This window comes from Pinus tabuliformis, chromosome 1_2 (assembly GCF_031772625.1).
Source record: "Pinus tabuliformis cultivar Carrire ecotype Pingquan chromosome 1_2, CPIR1, whole genome shotgun sequence".
Classification (NCBI taxonomy): domain Eukaryota; kingdom Viridiplantae; phylum Streptophyta; class Pinopsida; order Pinales; family Pinaceae; genus Pinus; species Pinus tabuliformis.
Genome location: NC_142298.1, coordinates 1,049,825,481 through 1,049,843,493, shown reverse-complemented (window position 1 = coordinate 1,049,843,493; position 18,013 = coordinate 1,049,825,481). Strand labels below are relative to the sequence as shown.

The window sequence follows — 18,013 nt, the reverse complement described above, 5'->3', positions numbered from 1 at the left end:
ATGGGCATTTGATGCATGTGCATCACTCCTTGATGCATTTTATTGCTAAGAAATATAGATATGCTTTGTCTTAATCTCCTAGAAGCAATTGTATTTGCCCCCAAATCATTTATCAGCCTCTCCAATACCAACACTACATCTCTCATAGTTGGTTGTTCATTGGGTGAATCTTTCGAACAAAGAAAAGCGATCCGTGTGAAATAAATTATGCAATTGAATACATTATTTTCTTCAAATTAACCTCCATCCACCTCCCTTAAGAAGGTTGTGGTCAATTACCTCCATTACTCTGCTTGGAAAGGCTAGATTTACCCACTTGTGCAAGTTCAGGTCACCATAAAACATATCATTAGTTGGTCGTTTCCTCGTAATAATTTCCAATAACAAAATGCCATAGTTGTAAATATCTCCTTTGTTAGACGTTGGCTCACTGAATCCATACTTTGCATTCATGATAACGTTCATCAAATTTTACCCTACTGGCCCATACAAAAATGTTGATGAGGCATTTAGAAACAACACGTAAACATTTAACATTCTAAATGTCATAACTGGTGCAATATAGCCCATAGATCCTTTCAAAGAAAATAATGAAGTAAGTGACTCTGTGGAGGTTTCATTATTTAATATTGCAATACCGAAATCGGTTACATGCCTCGACATGTCTTCATCAATAAGCACATTATTGGGTTTTAAATGACAATGCACTACCATCACAAAAGAATCATAGTGGAGATATTCAATGGCATGTGCCACATCTATTGCATTGTCCAATCGTGTTTTTAGTCCCATTTCACATGCAGCTTCACCATTGTTGTCATTTGTATTAGGATACAAATGCTTCTCCAGGCCTCCATTAGACATAAATTTGAACACTAATCCTTTGAAATCAATGTTGCAACATGAGGTTATGATTTTCACCAAATTTTGATGTCGAACCTTTTGCAAGAAACTACATTCTGCTTTGAAACTCTTTTCAACCTTGTCCTTTAGCAACTGGAAAACTTTTACAGCAACAAATGTTCCATCACTCAAAATTCCTTTATAAACTGAACCAAAATTCCCTGTCCCCAACAAGTTGTCCTCGACAAATCGATTAGTTGCTATATGAAGCTCTTGATATGAGAAACTTTTGTGCTCCAACCTTTGAAAAATGGATTTTGAGGAATCAAAGTTTTGCATAGGCATATTTCTTTTCCAAAGGAATCCCAAAATTAAACAACATAATATAAAAGCAGCTCCACTCACTGCCCGTATCAATCTTTTCACAAGTGCAAAATGATGTCTTGGTGTTTGACATGCAGGCAGTTGAAATACTTGCAATCCACAAAGGCTAGGATTTCCAATTAAAGACATGACAATTGTTCGATTTTCAAAAAAGCCTCCTTCTGGAATTTCCCCTATGAAATTATTGAAAGACAAATTCAAGCTTTGAAGCATTTACAAATTCTTGAGTGCAACCATTGATATTACAACTAATAAGTTGTTGGAAGAGAGGTCCAGGCTTGCAAGGCTTTGTAAACTTCCAAGTGAATCTGGAATAGACCCTTGAAAGGAATTGTGAGATAAGTTTAATAATTGTAGCTCATTGCAACTTCCAAGTGCAGGGGGAATTGCCACAATCAATTAATTGAAATAAATGTCTACAGCTTGAGCCATTGCAATTTTACCAATCTCCATGGGCAAGGAACCTTCCAATGAATTCCATGAAAAATTCAAATAGAATTGTAGATTAGAAAGTTTACAAATTTCATGTGGTATACTTCTAGAGAGCCTATTGTGAGATAGGTCAAGCAATTCCAAATTTATACAATCTAGTAAGTTGGAAGGTATGCTTCCTGATAACTTGTTGTGATGAAGATGTAGTCTTCTTAGTTGTTTAATGTGTGAAAGCGAATTTGGAATCTTTCCAGAGAGATTATTTTGACTAACATCCAAGAGACCAATGTGGTGTAATCCTTCAAAATCGTCAGTATGTTTCCTTCCAAATTATTGTTACTTAAATACAATCTTTCTATTTTTATAAGTTTTCCTAATAGTGGAACATTACCGTTTAGAAAATTTTCACTTAAATTTAAGAAAGTTAAGCTACTAAGATTTCCTATATGTGGAGGGATGTTCCCTTGTATTTTATTATTTGATAACCCTAATATAGATAAATTAGTAGAAAGTCTACCTATGGCAAGGGGAAAAATACCACTTAATTTATTGTTGTGCAACCATAGGTACTTTAAGTGAGAAAAATTAGTAAGAGCTATATGAAAAAGCATATTTATAACATTACCACTATCAAGTTGATTTTTATTTAAAAGCAATGTTTCTAGAAAAGATAACTTAACCAAATTTATAGGCATGGTCCCACTCAGGTTGTTATGACTTAAACCGAGTGATAACAAGTTAGAACATTTTCCAATAAACTTTGGAATCTCTCCATTAATTTGATTTAAAGCTAAATTGAGATATTGCAATTTAAACATATTTGACAAGGATGTGGGAATGCAACACAAATCATTTTGGACAATTGAAAGTTCTTGCACATGGGTTTCCCAAGGAAGAGGGAATGGTACCTGTTAGGTCTTTCTCTCCCAACCAAATCACTTTCAAATAAATGTGGGAGGGAACCTAAATCCCTTGGGATATTTTCCATCAGACAGTTGTTGTGGAGTGACAGTAGAGTCAAATTTCTGGAACGGTGAAGTTGACTCGGAATAGGACCGGTGAGACTATTTGATTCCAAACCAAACTCAATCAATGCTGAAAGATTTTCCAAGGAAGAGGGAATGGTACCTGTCATCTCGGTGACTCCCAGGTAAATATTTTGAAAATGTGGGAGGGAAACCAACTCACTAGGGATATTTACAGTTAGATTTTTGAAGGAGAGTGCCAGAAGAGTCAAATTTTGCAACTGCCAAGTTGAGTTTGGATATTTCCTTCCATTCATTATGTGCCAAATCAAGCACCCTCACACAAAAGATGTGTCCCAATTGAGACGGGATATGACCAGTTACATCATTGCCTCTGAGATAGAGTGTGCGAAGAAACGACAAATTGCCGAGGCAAGGGGAAATGGTGTTAGGTAAACTTGACTCACGATAGAGTCAAAGTAGTGATGGTTTTGGGGCACATGGTATTGTGCACTCATAGTATTCTGCCTGTGGTATTATATGTAATGGAGCTTATAAAAAGCTGGAAGGACTTCATTGTAATGCAAGCCTTGGAGGTGAGTGGTGAAGGCTCACTTGGTCGGATTGGCCAGGGTTTTGGCCAATGCTAATGAGATCTTATTAGTAAATTTCTTAACATTTGGTATCAAAGCCGAAGGTCTATTTGGCTGATAAACTCACAGGAAAGAAGGGTTCCTTGTTCGAGTGGGAGCAATGGTGGAAGATGGTAAGTTTAGGGTCGAGAAATTTAACGGCCAAAACTTCTTGTTGTGGAAGATGCAAATGGAAGATTATCTGTATAAGAAAGAACTATACCTACCATTGGGCGGAAAAGCAAAGATGCCGACGGGTATGACAGATGAAGAATGGAACCTTGTCGATAGAAAGGCACTCGGAACAACACGGTTGTGCCTCGCAGCATCGGTCGCCTTCAACATTTCGAAGGAAACAACAATAGAGGGTTTGATTAAGGCGTTGGAGAAACTATATGAAAAACCCTCAGCCTCAAACAAGGTATTTCTTATGAAATGGTTATTTAATATGAAGATGTCGGAAGGTGGATCTGTTGCAGACCATTTAAATTATTTTAATACTGTTACAAGTCAGTTATGTTCTGTAGGGGTAAACTTTGATGATGAAGTTAGAGCTCTGTTATTCTTGTGCTCATTACCAGAAAGTTGGAATGGTTTAGTAATGGCTATTAGTAGCTCTATTTCTGGATCTAGTACTTTAAAGTTTGATGATGTTGTCAGTGCTATCCTTAGCGAGGAAATGCGACGGAAAAGCTCCGATGAGACATCGGGTAATGCTTTGAGTGTAGAGTCTAGGGGAAGAAAAATGGAAAGAGGAAAGAGCTCAGAATATCGTAGTAAATCAAGGAAAGTCATATCCAAGTCCAGATCGGGGATAGTGTGCTGGAAATGCGGAAATAAAAGACACCTAAAGAAAGACTGTAGATCTCGAAAGGGAAAAGAAGGAGATTCACAACAAGAAAACAATCATGAAGCAAATGTGACAGGAGAGGTGTTACAAGATGCTTTGATTCTTTCTTTCGAAAATATTACTGATTCCTGGGTGGTAGATTCAGGGGCCTCATTCCATGCCACACCTGATAAGAAATACTTTCATGACTATGTTCAAGGAGATTTTGGACAAGTTCGTTTGGGTGATGATAAACCCTGTAAAATTGTTGGAATGGGTAAGGTTCTTGTAAAACAGCAGAATGGAAACCAATGGCTACTAAAGGAGGTAAGGCATGTTCCAGATCTAAAGAAAAATCTAATTTCAACAGGGCAGTTAGACGGTGAAGGTTTTGTGACAACTTTCACAGATAAAGCTTGGAAGGTCACCAAAGGAGCCCTGGTAATAGCAAAAGGCGAAAAGGTTGGTACATTGTATTTATGCAATGGTATTTCTGACTTTGTTAATGCTTTAACTTCCAAAGGAGCAGATGCAGTATTATGGCATCATAGGCTCGGACACATGAGTGAAAAGGGGATGAAGATTCTTCACTCAAGGAATTTGTTGCCGGGTTTGAAGAATGTTGATTTGGAATTTTGTGAGAATTGCATTTATGGAAAACAGAAGAGAGTCAGATTTCTCAAAGTTGGGAAAGAAAAGAAGAGCAAAAAATTAGAGCTTGTGCATACAGATGTATGGGGACCTGCTCAGGTATCATCTCTCAGTGGCTCTCATTATTATGTTACTTTTATTGATGATGCAACTAGAAAAACTTGGATTTATTGTATTAAGAATAAATCTGATGTATTTGGTACTTTCAAGAAATGGAAAGCTTTGGTTGATATTGAGACAGGAAAGAAATTGAAGTGTCTTAGATCAGATAATGGAGGTGAATATTGCAGCAAAGAGTTTGATAGGTACTGTTCAGAGCATGGAATTCACAGAGAGAAGATAGTTCCAAGAACACCACAAGAAAACGGTGTGTCAGAAAGGATGAACAGAACAATCATGGAGCGTGCAAGGTGCATGAGATTGCATGCAGGATTGCCTTTACAGTTTTGGGCAGATGCTGTAGATACTGTTGTTTATCTAATAAACAAAGGGCCTTCAAGTTCCTTGGATGGTGGTGTTTGTTATGAAACCAGCTCACAAAAAGATAGAAAAGAGAGATCCACGCCTTAGAATTCAGCCTCTTCGAGGGGGAAACCTCCTTTACATTACATAAATGAACAATTCTTGGATGATACAAATGACAAAACCTCCTTTCTATATATAGGAGTCTAAGGAGTCACAATATAATCCAGCCGACCTAACAATAATAATATAAAGCCACAAAAATAACAATAGAGGGATTCTATGGGGCACAGAAATAACAATATGGGGTAATAGGGGCACAACAATATAAATAGGGGTATAACTACAATAGTAATGGGGTAATCACTAGTATTATAGGGACCCAACATGCCCCTCTCCTTCAAAAAAGTGTTGTCCTCAACGCTTGAGTAGTTCTGGATACTTCTGCATAAAATTCTCATCCTCCCATGTGGAATCTTCAGCGGATAAGTTCTTCCACTTGATAAGATACTCTGAAATTGATCGATTTCGTAGCTGTCGAGTTCTTGTTTCTGTGACTGCTTCCGGTTCCAATATAATTTTTCCTTCCTCGTCAAGTTCTGGCAATATTGTTTGAATTGGGAGCTTGTCACCTATAACCTTCTTTAAACATGAAACATGGAAAACTGGGTGCAATCGAGAAGCTGCAGGAAGCTCCAATTTGTATGCCATAGTACCAATCTTTTCCAACACCTTGTACGGACCATAATACTTTGGTGATAATTTATTATCCTTCTTAGCTTGCTTTAGGGACATTTGCTTATATGGTTGTAGCCGTAGGAATACCCAATCACCTACATCAAAACTTCTTTCACTGCGATGTTGATCTGCCTGTTGTTTCATTCTATTTTGTGCCAACACGAGGTTATCCTTTAAGAGTTGGAGGACTTGTTGTTGATGTTCGATGTGATGTTCCACTGCCTGAACCTTAGAATTTTCTCTTAAATATGATGTGATGGATGGTGGTTGATACCCATAAAGTGCCATAAATGGGGTCATTTTTGTTGCTGTATGGAAGGAAGTGTTATACCACCATTCAGCCAGAGGCAACCATTTGACCCATTGTGTCTGTTTATCAGATACAAAGCAACGAAGATATCCTTCCAAACATTTGTTTACTATCTCAGTTTTCCCATCAGATTGAGGATGATAAGATGAGCTATGAGCTAACTGAGTACCAAGACAAGAAAATAATTCTGTCCAAAAATTTCCAGTGAAAATGGGATCTCTGTCACTTACAATAATCTTTGGGTTTCCATGTAGCTTTTGAACTGTTTCCATAAATGCAGTAGAAACTGTACTGGCTTTAAATGGATGTGATAATGCACAAAAGTGTGCATACTTGGTAAGTCTGTCAACTACCACCATGATGACACTCTTTCCCTCAGACTTGGGTAAACCTGTGATAAAATCCATTGAAACCTCCTCCCAACGTTGGCTTGGAATGGATAAAGGTTGTAATAGACCTGGTGTCTTAATTGTTTCAACTTTATTTTGCTGGCAAACCAAACATTCCGCCACAAACTTTTGAATATCTGATTTAAGGCCATCCCAAAAAAATTCCTTCTTAACCCTGTGGTAAGTTTTTAAAAATCCTGAGTGCCCTCCTAAGGGAGAAGTGTGCAATTCCATAAGAATCTTTTGTTTTAGCTGGGAATTCTTACAGAGGTATAAGCGATCTTTGTACCATAACGAATCATTTTTCCAGCTAAATGTATCAGAAGTACTGGAATCTTGTTGTAGCTTTCGAATAAGTGCCCACACTTCTTCGTCATTCTTCCATTCCTCCCTTGCTTCGTTTATCCAATCTGGTTGGATAATAGAAATGGCACACAACAATGCTTCCACATCCTCATCCTTTCTTGAGAGTGCATCTGCCACCACATTTTGCTTCCCTTTTTTGTAGATGATTTCAAAGTCATAACCCAACATCTTTGTGACCCACTTTTGTTGCTCTTCAGAGGATAATCTTTGTTCTAAAAAGTATTTAAGGCTATCATGATCCGTTTTTACCTTGAAGTGTCTTCCCATTAGGTAGGGTCGCCATTTCTTAAGTGCATGGAGTATTGCCAACATTTCCTTCTCATAAATAGCTTTGCTTAAAAACTTTCCCTTGATTGGACGACTTTCAAAAGCAATGGGTCTTTCATCTTGCATTAGAACAGCACCAATTCCATTTCCTGAAGCATCACATTCCACAATAAAGGTTTTTGTGAAGTCCGGTGTAGCTAAGACCGGTGCTTGGCACATTGCCTCTTTAAGATGTTCAAAGGCCTTTGTTGCTTCCGAAGTCCATGAAAATGAATCTTTCTTCAATAATGTTGTTAGAGGTGCTGCTATTCTCCCATAATTCTTAACAAACTTGCGATAATACCCTGTCAACCCAAGAAATCCTCGCAGATGCTTTATGGATGTGGGGATTTTCCATTCCTTAATGGCTTTAATTTTGCTAGGGTCTACCTTAACTCCTTCATGAGATACAATATGACCCAAATATTCCACCTCCTGGACTCCAAAGAAACATTTGGATCTTTTTGCATATAATTGTTTCTCCTCCAATAGTTGTAGCACCCTGTCAACATGTTCAACATGATCCTTCCAAGACTTGCTGTAGATTAGTATATCATCAAAAAATACTAACACAAATTTTCTAAGGAATGGTTTGAAAATTGAATTCATCAAACCTTGAAATGTTGAAGGTGCATTGGTAAGGCCAAAAGGCATGACCAAAAATTCATAATGACCCTCATGAGTTCTAAATGCCGTTTTCGGAATGTCTTCAATCTTCATTCTGATTTGATGATATCCCGAACGAAGATCCAACTTGGTGAAGTAAATTGATCCATGCAATTCATCCAGTAATTCATCAATAACAGGAATGGGGAACTTATCTTTAATAGTGAGCTTGTTGAGCTCCCTATAATCTGGACACATGCGCCATGATCCATCCTTCTTGTGCACCAATACTACTGGAGCTGAGAAAGAACTTTGACTCGGTTGAATTATACCAGCCTCTAGCATTTCTGCAACCATACGTTCAATTTCACTTTTTTGGACATATGGATATCTGTACGGCCTGATGTTTGGAGGAACACTTCCTGGAATCAGATGAATAGCATGATCATGATCACGCATAGGTGGGAGACCTTTGGGAGTCTCAAATACCTTGGAATGATTGTCCAGGACTTTTTGGAGATCTGGAGAAATAGATGATTCCAATGTGGAAACATCTAGCGAACATAATTGTGCAATTACACCTCTTTGCTCCTTTTTTAGAAGCTTTGTCATGCCATTAGAGCTGATTATCTTTCCTGGTTTCCCTGCAATACCCCTTAATTCAACTTCCTTTCCTTCCACAGAAAATTTCATGAAAAGTTCTTGAAAATTAAAAGCTATTGTACCCAAGGATTGTAGCCATTGGACTCCTAGTACAACATCAGCACCTCCCATTGGAATGGAAAGCATTGGGCTAGTCAATACATATTCTCCCATGGATAGCTTGATATTATGGCACTTTCCAGAACAATTTATTGTTCCTCCATTTGCAATCATCACTTGACACTCTGGTGCTGGATATAGGAAGCAATTCAATTCTTTTGCTACCCTACAATGAATAAAATTGTGGGTGCTTCCTGAATCAATCAACACTATTACCTTTTTCTTCTTGATTTGTCCTTCTATCTTGATGGTTTGAGGAGTGGTAATTCCCGCCAATGCATTACAAGATATGGTCGGATTTATTTGTTCTTCATCTAGGCTTTGTTCCTGGAAGATATCCTCTTCTTTTGACCTTTCTTGCTCCTTTTCTTCTTCCTCTTCACAATCTATGTAGAATAATTTCTTCTCAGCACACTTATGACCTTTTGTGTATTTGCTATCACAATTGTAACAAAGCCCTTTTGCTCTTTTTTCTTCCAATTGTTGTGGTGTCAACCTTGTAGGTTGTGGAAGACTATGGGCAACAACACTTCCGTCTTTATAGTTGTGAATGGTATGCTTCCTAGTTGCCATAATTTTGCTTTCCATTTTTCTTGCTAACCTGAATGCCTTCTCTAATGAATCAGGTTCCCAAAGGCGCACATCATGTTGGATATTATCCTTTAAAGACCCTATGAACACATCAATCCTATGCTCCTCTGGAATATCTTTTACCCTTATGTTCAATTTTTGGAACTCCTCAATGTGCTCCATTATTGAACCCTTTTGTTTGAGACTTATCAATTGGCTAAAAAAAGTGTTGCTTTTTGTATCCTCATAATGTGCTATCAATTCTTCCGTAAAAATTGCCCAAGTGATAAATTGTTTACGAGAACAAAGCCATTGATACCATACAAACTGATTTGGTTCCAAATATAAAGTTGCCATACGTACCTTTTGTGTGTTTTGCACATTATTGAGATCGAAGAATTGCTCCATCTGTAATATCCATGTGGCGGGATCCTTGCCATCAAACTTCCTCATATCGATTTTTGGAACATGGTGAGTCTTCGATCCAACATTAGAGTCTATGGAATCATGATTAACATTTCTTTTGTTCTCATCATGAGTTTCCTTTACTACCTTTTCACCATTAGTGACCCTTTCTTGTAGCAACTTCTTCAATTCTTCCATGTCTGTCTTCAAATCTATCTTCAAATTTGCCATCGAATCCTCCATCTTAGCTTCCATGCCCTTTATCTTAGATTCCACGCCATTTACCTTAGCTTCTGTTAGCTTTTGTGAGCGTGACATTTGTTGCACTTGTTCTTGTAATTTTGATATATCATGTAGCATTTCTTCCTCTTCTTCATGAGTCATGCTAGAGCTTTCAGGTTCCTTACTAGGTGTTTGCATTTTCTTTCCTCGGGGCATCAGTTACCGATAATAATGCTTTACTATGCCCTTTGAATTCCGTTAAACCAAGCTTACACAAAAATTAAAAAAAAACTACACACCTTTTTTCACTTTATAGAAGCCTGATATTGAATCTGATGTATCTCTGTAATCTCGGATCATAAAATTCTGAAATTGCTACCTATAGTAGCCTTCTGTGTCCTCTTTCCAATTCCACAAGTCTGAGCCAAATTGGATTCTCCAAGGAAGAGTTATGTGAAATCGTCCACAGTGACTTGCTTTTAGACGGGTTCAGTAGAGCGAACTTGTACGACGTGCCACGAGTCCCTGTTTCAACCTTTGAATCTGAAACACACACACAAGAAATTGCAGTTCGTACTCTTTATGTACCTTTTTACGAAATTTCAATCCGATCCTCAGAGAGAGAGTTATGACGATTTTCCCCAGGTCACCTGTTTTGAATGTAATTCAGGAGTCTGCAAAAAGGCCAACTTCCTCAGATCATATCTCCGAAAATATTGCGCGAAAAGCTCTGAAATTCGGACCCAAGGTTCCGCGCCAATTCTTATCAAATGGATTTTTTTTGAGACTTCTGGAATGTCACAGAAAAACAGTTATAGCGAAAATGCCACGATGACCTGTTTGGAGCAGCGAAACCCTAGAATCCAAAGCTCTGATACCAAATGTTATGAAACCAGCTCACAAAAAGATAGAAAAGAGAGATCCACGCCTTAGAATTCAGCCTCTTCGAGGGGGAAACCTCCTTTACATTACATAAATGAACAATTCTTGGATGATAGAAATGACAAAACCTCCTTTCTATATATAGGAGTCTAAGGAGTCACAATATAATCCAGCCGACCTAACAATAATAATATAAAGCCACAAAAATAACAATAGAGGGATTCTATGGGGCACAGAAATAACAATATGGGGGTAATAGGGGAAAAAAAATATAAATAGGGGGTATAACTACAATAGTAATGGGGTAATCACTAGTATTATAGGGACCCAACAGTGTTCCAGAGGAAGCATGGACAGGTAAAAAGGTAAATTACTCTTTTTTATAGCCTTTTGGTTGTGAGGCCTTTGTCCATATTGATAAAGAAAATAGAACAAAGCGTGATGAAAAGTCAAAGAAATGTACCTTTATTGGATATGGTGTTAATGATTTTGGTTATCGCTTATATGATTACGAAAATCACAAAATCATTAGGAGTAGAGATGTAATATTCAATGAAAAGGTCTTGTATAAGAATAAGTTGCAAGAAAAGAAACAGGAAAAAAAAAAACAAGGAATACACAGTCCTTGATGAAATCACTGAAAAAGTAAAGGTGCCTAAAAATAATAATAATCAACAACCACAACAACAACAACCACCACAACAGAAACAAGCACCCCAAACACCTGAAATTGGTGTTAGAAGATCTACCAGGATAATTAGACCCCCTGAACGATACTCTCCTTCATTATATTATTTATTGTTGACTGATTCCGGTGATCCCGAATGTTATGAAGAAGTAATGCAGGTTGAAAGCGGGAAGAAGTGGGAAGTAGCCATGGAAGAAGAGATGGAATCCTTAATGCATAACCAGACTTGGAACTTAGTCAGGTTGCCTGCAAGAAAAACTACATTGAATAATAAATGGGTTTACAGGCTGAAGGAAGAAGATGGAGGAAAACAGAGGTACAAAGCTAGACTTGTGGTGAAGGGGTTTGCACAGAAGAAAGGTATTGATTTTGATGAAATATTTTCTCCTGTTGTTAAAATGACTTCAATTAGAACTATTTTAAGTCTAGTAGCCATTGAAGATTTGCATCTTGAGCAGTTAGATGTAAAGACAACCTTTCTCCATGGGGATTTGGAGGAAGAGATATATATGCAGTAGCCACAAGGATATGAGGTGAAAGGGAAGGAGAAACTAGTGTGCAGGTTGAAGAAGAGCTTGTATGGCTTAAAACAGGCTCCAAGGCAGTGGTATCTAAATTTGACAAGTTTATGTCTGAGCAAGGTTATACTAGATGTCACTCTGATCATTGTGTTTATCTGAAAAAGAAAAATGATGGCAGCTATATTATATTTTTATTGTATGTAGATGACATGCTTGTTGCAGGGTCTAACATGCAGGAAATAAATGTGCTCAAAAGAAAATTGGCAAATTCATTTGCAATGAAGGATTTGGGAGCTGCAAAACAAATCCTTGGTATGAGAATCACTAGAGACAGGAAAAATCGCAAATTAACATTGTCTCAAAATGAGTACATACAAAAGGTGTTGAAAAGATTTAATATGCACAATGCAAAACCAGTTAGTACACCTTTTGCTAGCCATTTCAAACTTAGTAAGGAAATGTGCCCAAAGACCCAAGAAGACATGGATTATATGTCTAAAGTTCCATATGCATCAGTAGTTGGAAGCTTAATGTATGCAATGGTCTTCACAAGGCCTGATATTGCACATGCAGTGGGAGTTGTAAGCAGGTACATGAACAATCCAGGAAAGGAACATTGGATGGTAGTGAAATGGATTCTCAGATATTTGAAAGGTACCACAAATCAAGCATTATGCTTTGGTGGTTCAAACATTTCTCTACAGGGATATGTTGATGCAGATATGGTATGTGACAGAGATAACAGGAGGAGCACTACAGGATATGTATTTACTGTTGGTGGAACAGTTGTCAGTTGGGTTTCAAAAATCCAAAGTGTTGTTGCACTTTCAACAATAGAAGCAGAATATGTTGCTACTACAGAGGCTAGTAAAGAAATGATTTGGTTACAAAGGTTTATGGGTGAATTGGGTAAGGAGCATGATATGGGCACGTTATACAGTGATAGCCAAAGTGCCATTCATCTTGTAATATATAAAATTATATATTACGGAGCATGGAACACATAAAATATTGCAAAAATATAAACACAGAAAATGCATAAAACAAGAGAGACACAGATATACGTGGTTCACCTAGTTTGGGCTACGTCCACCCTGAACAGCCAGTCCTTCGTTTCTATTATCTAGAAAAATGAAGAGACACAACCTACAGCAGATCCACTGTAATATCCTTTGTTTTCTCTCACAGTCTCACCTCTCTGTTTCTCGCTCGGAGAATACACATCTATTACACAGCCTCAAATAAAATGCCCTCATATAAAGAGAGGGGTTGCCTTCTAGGGCAAAAAACCCTAAACTAAACATAAGTTCTACCATCAGATCATCCGCCTAATGAACGGCCCAAATTGACTAGAAATTTCTATACTTTTACAAGGCAAATTTACATCTGTTTTCAGCTTCAGGGGCGCTGCCCCTGAGCCCCCGCCGGGCGACCACTGGCCCCCGAACCCCCTAGCTGAGGGGGATCGGCCCCCCCAGACCCCCGCAGGGGGGACAAGTCCCCCCTGCACCCCCCCGCATGGAGGGTTGTACAAAATTCCTGGGGAATACATCCAACTGAAACAAAGACCTCTGAACAATCATGCTCCACACACAACAAATGGAACCGTGCAGATCAAGGCCATTGAGGTTACATAAGGCCACTATGTTTGGATGACGTCGGTTGCATATGACATCAGTCCAGTTGCAGAAGGGGTTGGCGGGGGTCCAATATACGAGGGAATGATGTGGATCGTTGGCAATGAGGATCCTAAATTCCACCGGTGATTGGTGATCATTGTGGAAAGAGTGGGTCCCAGGGGTCAAGGAAATAATGGAGAAAAAGAATACATGAAAAGCAAAATAAAGAGAGGACATGGTGGTTGAAATCACAACTTCTGTCAAAACCATTTTAAACTGAAAGAGATAGCGAGTCTTCGACAAAGTGGAGAATTGCGGTGGGTATGGATATGGTGATGGTGGGAGAAATATTAATCAAAACCATGGAGGGAGGGTAACACCATATAACTACTCGTTAAGGAAGGAGACCTGTTACACTAAAAAATGTCACCATGACTATTTGTAGTTAGTATGGCTCCATCCACTGTCATACTATCCTCCTTGGCAAGTCTCATGCCTCTGCTCTTCATGTCAAACTTCAAGAAAGAGAGAAAAGTCATTTAAAGTCAATTATCTCTGGTACGCAGTTTCTCTTAGCCTTACCTGCGTGTACGCAACCCAAGTTCACAATACCTGTGTACTTGTACGCTCTGTATGTAAAGGGGTGGGTGCGTACTCCTGTAAAGGTCAAAAGGCGCAAGTTTCACTCTAAAAAAGTTACTTGTGGTCATTTCTAGAGCATTCTAGAAGCTTGTTTGACGTGTATGAAGCGCCTCCAGATGGTTCATGTATCCCTACCAAAGAGGAACTTATCCCATCAAGAGGGGAGCTATCCCATCCAAAGAGGGGCATATCCCATTGATGGTGGACCTGAATAACTTCCTCTAGAGCATTATAAATACAGGAATTGGGCCAAAGGGAGGGGAGGTTGAAAGCTGAACATTCCTAAGGGTAGATGCTGCTGGAATTAGGACTTCCTTGTAGAAGCTTGTGAGGAGAGATTACCATCTTTGCTTGTTTCATTTGGAAGTGGGTGAGATGATCAGAGTAAAGGAGAACTCTTGTGGACCCTGGGAGGGACTTGCACAACACCAAGGCTCAGGTTGTAATGGTTCCTTTTGTTACCTTTTAATACAAATTAGTCCATTCTTCTCAAAAATTTGTTATTTATGAGTTGTTTCATATACTCCTTGGTCTATATGTTAAATATGTTTTATTTTATGTGATATTCAGGTGTTATTTAATCGTTTGATTGTTAGTGAATGCAGGTTTCGAAGGGAAGGAAGAGCTCATCCGGATCAATGAAGCTAGACTACTACAACAGCGTTGGATTATAGGTAGGATCTAAACACTTGATTTCTCATATTGTAAAGGCATATTTAGTGAAGGATTGCTCTTATTTGTCTTGTTTGTCACTAGAAAGTCTTAGGCTTCTAGGGTGGTCGGTTGTGACCGCACTAATGACTCTTTCCGCATGACAAAATGGCGACCATACTGGGGAACCATTGATGTGAATGTGTTTTCCTTTGTATGAAATTTTGATCTGAGAAAAGTCGTTTGTTTTCTTGTTTTTGGCTGTCTGACTGTGTTTTTGGGTGGGCTAGCTTAGGGTTAAATTAGATTTTAGTTTTTTCTTTGTTTTGCTAGAAGTACGCAGCCTCTCAGTTGAGCACAGTGCGTACCTGTACGCACTGTCGCTTTGTGCACAGAGCGTACCCGCACCTGTGCAAACACGTCGCCTGCGTACCCCTGTCAAAATTAAGAAAATTTCAATTTTTTCCTTTTTGCCTCTTAGATTTTGTTTTTAATTTGTTTTTGCTGCCCAGATCCACTGGTTACCTGTCAAAAGTCTTTACCTAAGCTTGTTTCATTGGCATTCCTGCTTTAAGATTTCATCAATTGGGTGTTTTGAGTCTCTTTTTGAGAAATTCTTGATTTGTTTTCCTTTGGTCATTGCTTGGAGGTTTCTCTCAGTCCTTTCACAATTTTGCATCTTTTTGCTTTTGAGTGTTAATCGCCTTTGAGTGTTTTTATTTTTGATCTTTGGAACTCTCACCCAATTTTCTCGACTTGCACTTGATGGATTCTTAGATTACATTAGAATCGTCTTGTGTTTGAGAATTCTCTTGCATAGATCACATTTGCATAATTAGAATTCTCATTTTCAGAATATGAATGAAAAATGTGCATAGATTACATTTGCATACTTTTCAAGTGAATTGTGCTTAGATTACCATTGCATAGTTTACATTCTGAAAAATCAATCGTAGATTTAAATCAGCTTTCTTTGATTTGAATTTACACAAAAAATAAAAATAAAAAAAATGGTTTGGAATTGATTTGCATTAGTTTTTCTTGATAAAATTAGTGCATTAGAGAATTTGTTATATTTTCTCTTACTGATCAATTTTTTGCATTGTCGGAAGTGAATGGAAACTCTCTCCTTACTTTAATTAGGATTCATCGAATTGAAAGGATTGCATTATCATTGCATTCAGTTGAGTCGGGTCATAACACCATTGGTTTCGTATCCATTTACCCATTTGAGTAATAACAGCCTTAATAACACAGAGCTTAATTAAAATTCATCTAGTAATTTTTACATTTCTAGGGCTCTGAAACACCAATATAGATCAGGCTAGTGTCTTGGAGTAGGAGAGTAATTAACTCTCCAAGACAGCAAAACCAAACAAGTAGCTCATCTTGTGGTAGGATAAATCCAGCTGTTACATTTATGCTCTGGGAAAGCTCCTCTTAAAGGAGAAGCACGAGACCGTGTCCGAACCAGTGAGGGGATCAATCCTCCTTCATTGGGAAAGATGCCAGATACGCACGTACTACAAACGATAAACCTCGGATTATTGTCGAGGAGCCTGGGGTCACTTGTCGGTAAACCTTGGATTATTGTCAAGGAGTCGGCAAGGGGATTGAGCTTGTTACTCTGCCCTTGCGTGCTATCGGGTCGTAGATTGTTCCCCCAGGTGTATTTGTTGCTGTTGGTGACCTTAGTGACCATTATCTTTAGGGTTCTACCCAAGGTGACGGTGGAGGGAAGATCCCACTGTACCTGGAGCAGACGTCGGCTAGACTCACTTGGATTTTCTAGGGGGTTCACTTCACTCGTGACGGTTAAAGTGGAGGAACTTGGTCCAGTATATTCATTAAGCAGGTTGTCAGGGTAACTGTTCCACCCGCCACTTCTGTACTGATTTCTACGATGTTGGATTTCATCACTAACTAGTGTTTTCGGTCCGGAAGGCTACTGTTTGTGTGTGGTTTGACTCCTAGATTTGATAGCACATGTTAATTTGTTTGTTTTTACTTTTAGAGACCATAGGTGTGAATTGTGAATTTTAATTGTTAGGTGTGAATTGTGAATTGTTAATTTTAGTTTTAAAAATTGTTAATAAAATTCACTGAAGTTGAATATAATGGCAAATGTTCCGGAATTTACCAACCTAGGAACCCCTCCTAACGAGAATCCTAGTACTTTTCCTTACTTTGGAAATGTTGGTCCTCCTTATATGGCTACTTTGTCATTACCTGGATTTACAATAGGTTTACCGATATGGTTATTTTCAACTTCGTTGGCCCAAAGTACTCCAATTGTTCCACCTCAACCGGATGCTTTACCTCAACAGAGTTCACCATCTCAACATCACCAACCTTCTGTTGACCCTTTACCTTCTTCACCTAATTTTTCTCCCTCCATTTCTTCCTCTTCGCCTGGTAAAAGCCTTGATGCTAGTAACCAGGAGGCTAAGAAGAAGAAGAAAGGGAAGAAGAAGAAGCAAGATAAGAAAGAAGTCAACCAACCAACCACGACTGTAAGTGTTAGTTGTGTTGAGGAAAACTCCGACATGCATCGTAAACCCAAATACCCTTGCAGGCTTTGTAAGGGTGACCACTTCCTTGTCAATTGTCCTGGTATTCCAAAGGTCTTGGAAGTATGGTCAGAAAAATCTCATCAACTTTCCGTCGATCCATCAACCAATGATAGTCAGGTTCCTCGGAAAAAGGGTAAAGTTAGGTTTCCTTGTAAGTTATGCAAAGGGAGTCATCAAACTCACATTTTCCCTCACATGGATGAAGCCTCAACATTGTTGGAAAAACTTACTGTTCCACAGCAAGAATTTCCAACTGGTTACCGTAAACTTTCTCCCAACCTACCGTCAACTGACGGAGTGATTGATCTAACTTCAAGTACAGTCGACCACACTCTTCCATTGGAGAGTGAAACTCATGTCACTCAGGTTGATGATCCATTAGTTGATCAAGTGGTCGATTCAATTTCACATTCGGTTGATCCCACTTTCTCTTTAGAGAGTGAACTTCATACCGCTCAGGTTCTTCTTGTTACATCAGATTCTTCTATGCCGGGGGGCATTTCATCAGTTTCTACAAAACCCCCTCCAAGTACTGAGGTCTTTTACTTCGATTCGAATAGACTGA

At 38.6% G+C, this 18,013-nt stretch overlaps 1 protein-coding gene across 1 annotated transcript; it reads right to left on the bottom strand.

The window, feature by feature from the left end:
* Nucleotides 1-471: 471 nt before the first annotated feature.
* LOC149209734 (LRR receptor-like serine/threonine-protein kinase EFR) lies at nucleotides 472-1,188 on the bottom strand. The gene has a single exon (XM_089398727.1). It carries the CDS (start codon nucleotides 1,186-1,188, stop codon nucleotides 472-474), a length of 717 nt encoding a protein of 238 aa, XP_089254853.1.
* Nucleotides 1,189-18,013: the final 16,825 nt, after the last annotated feature.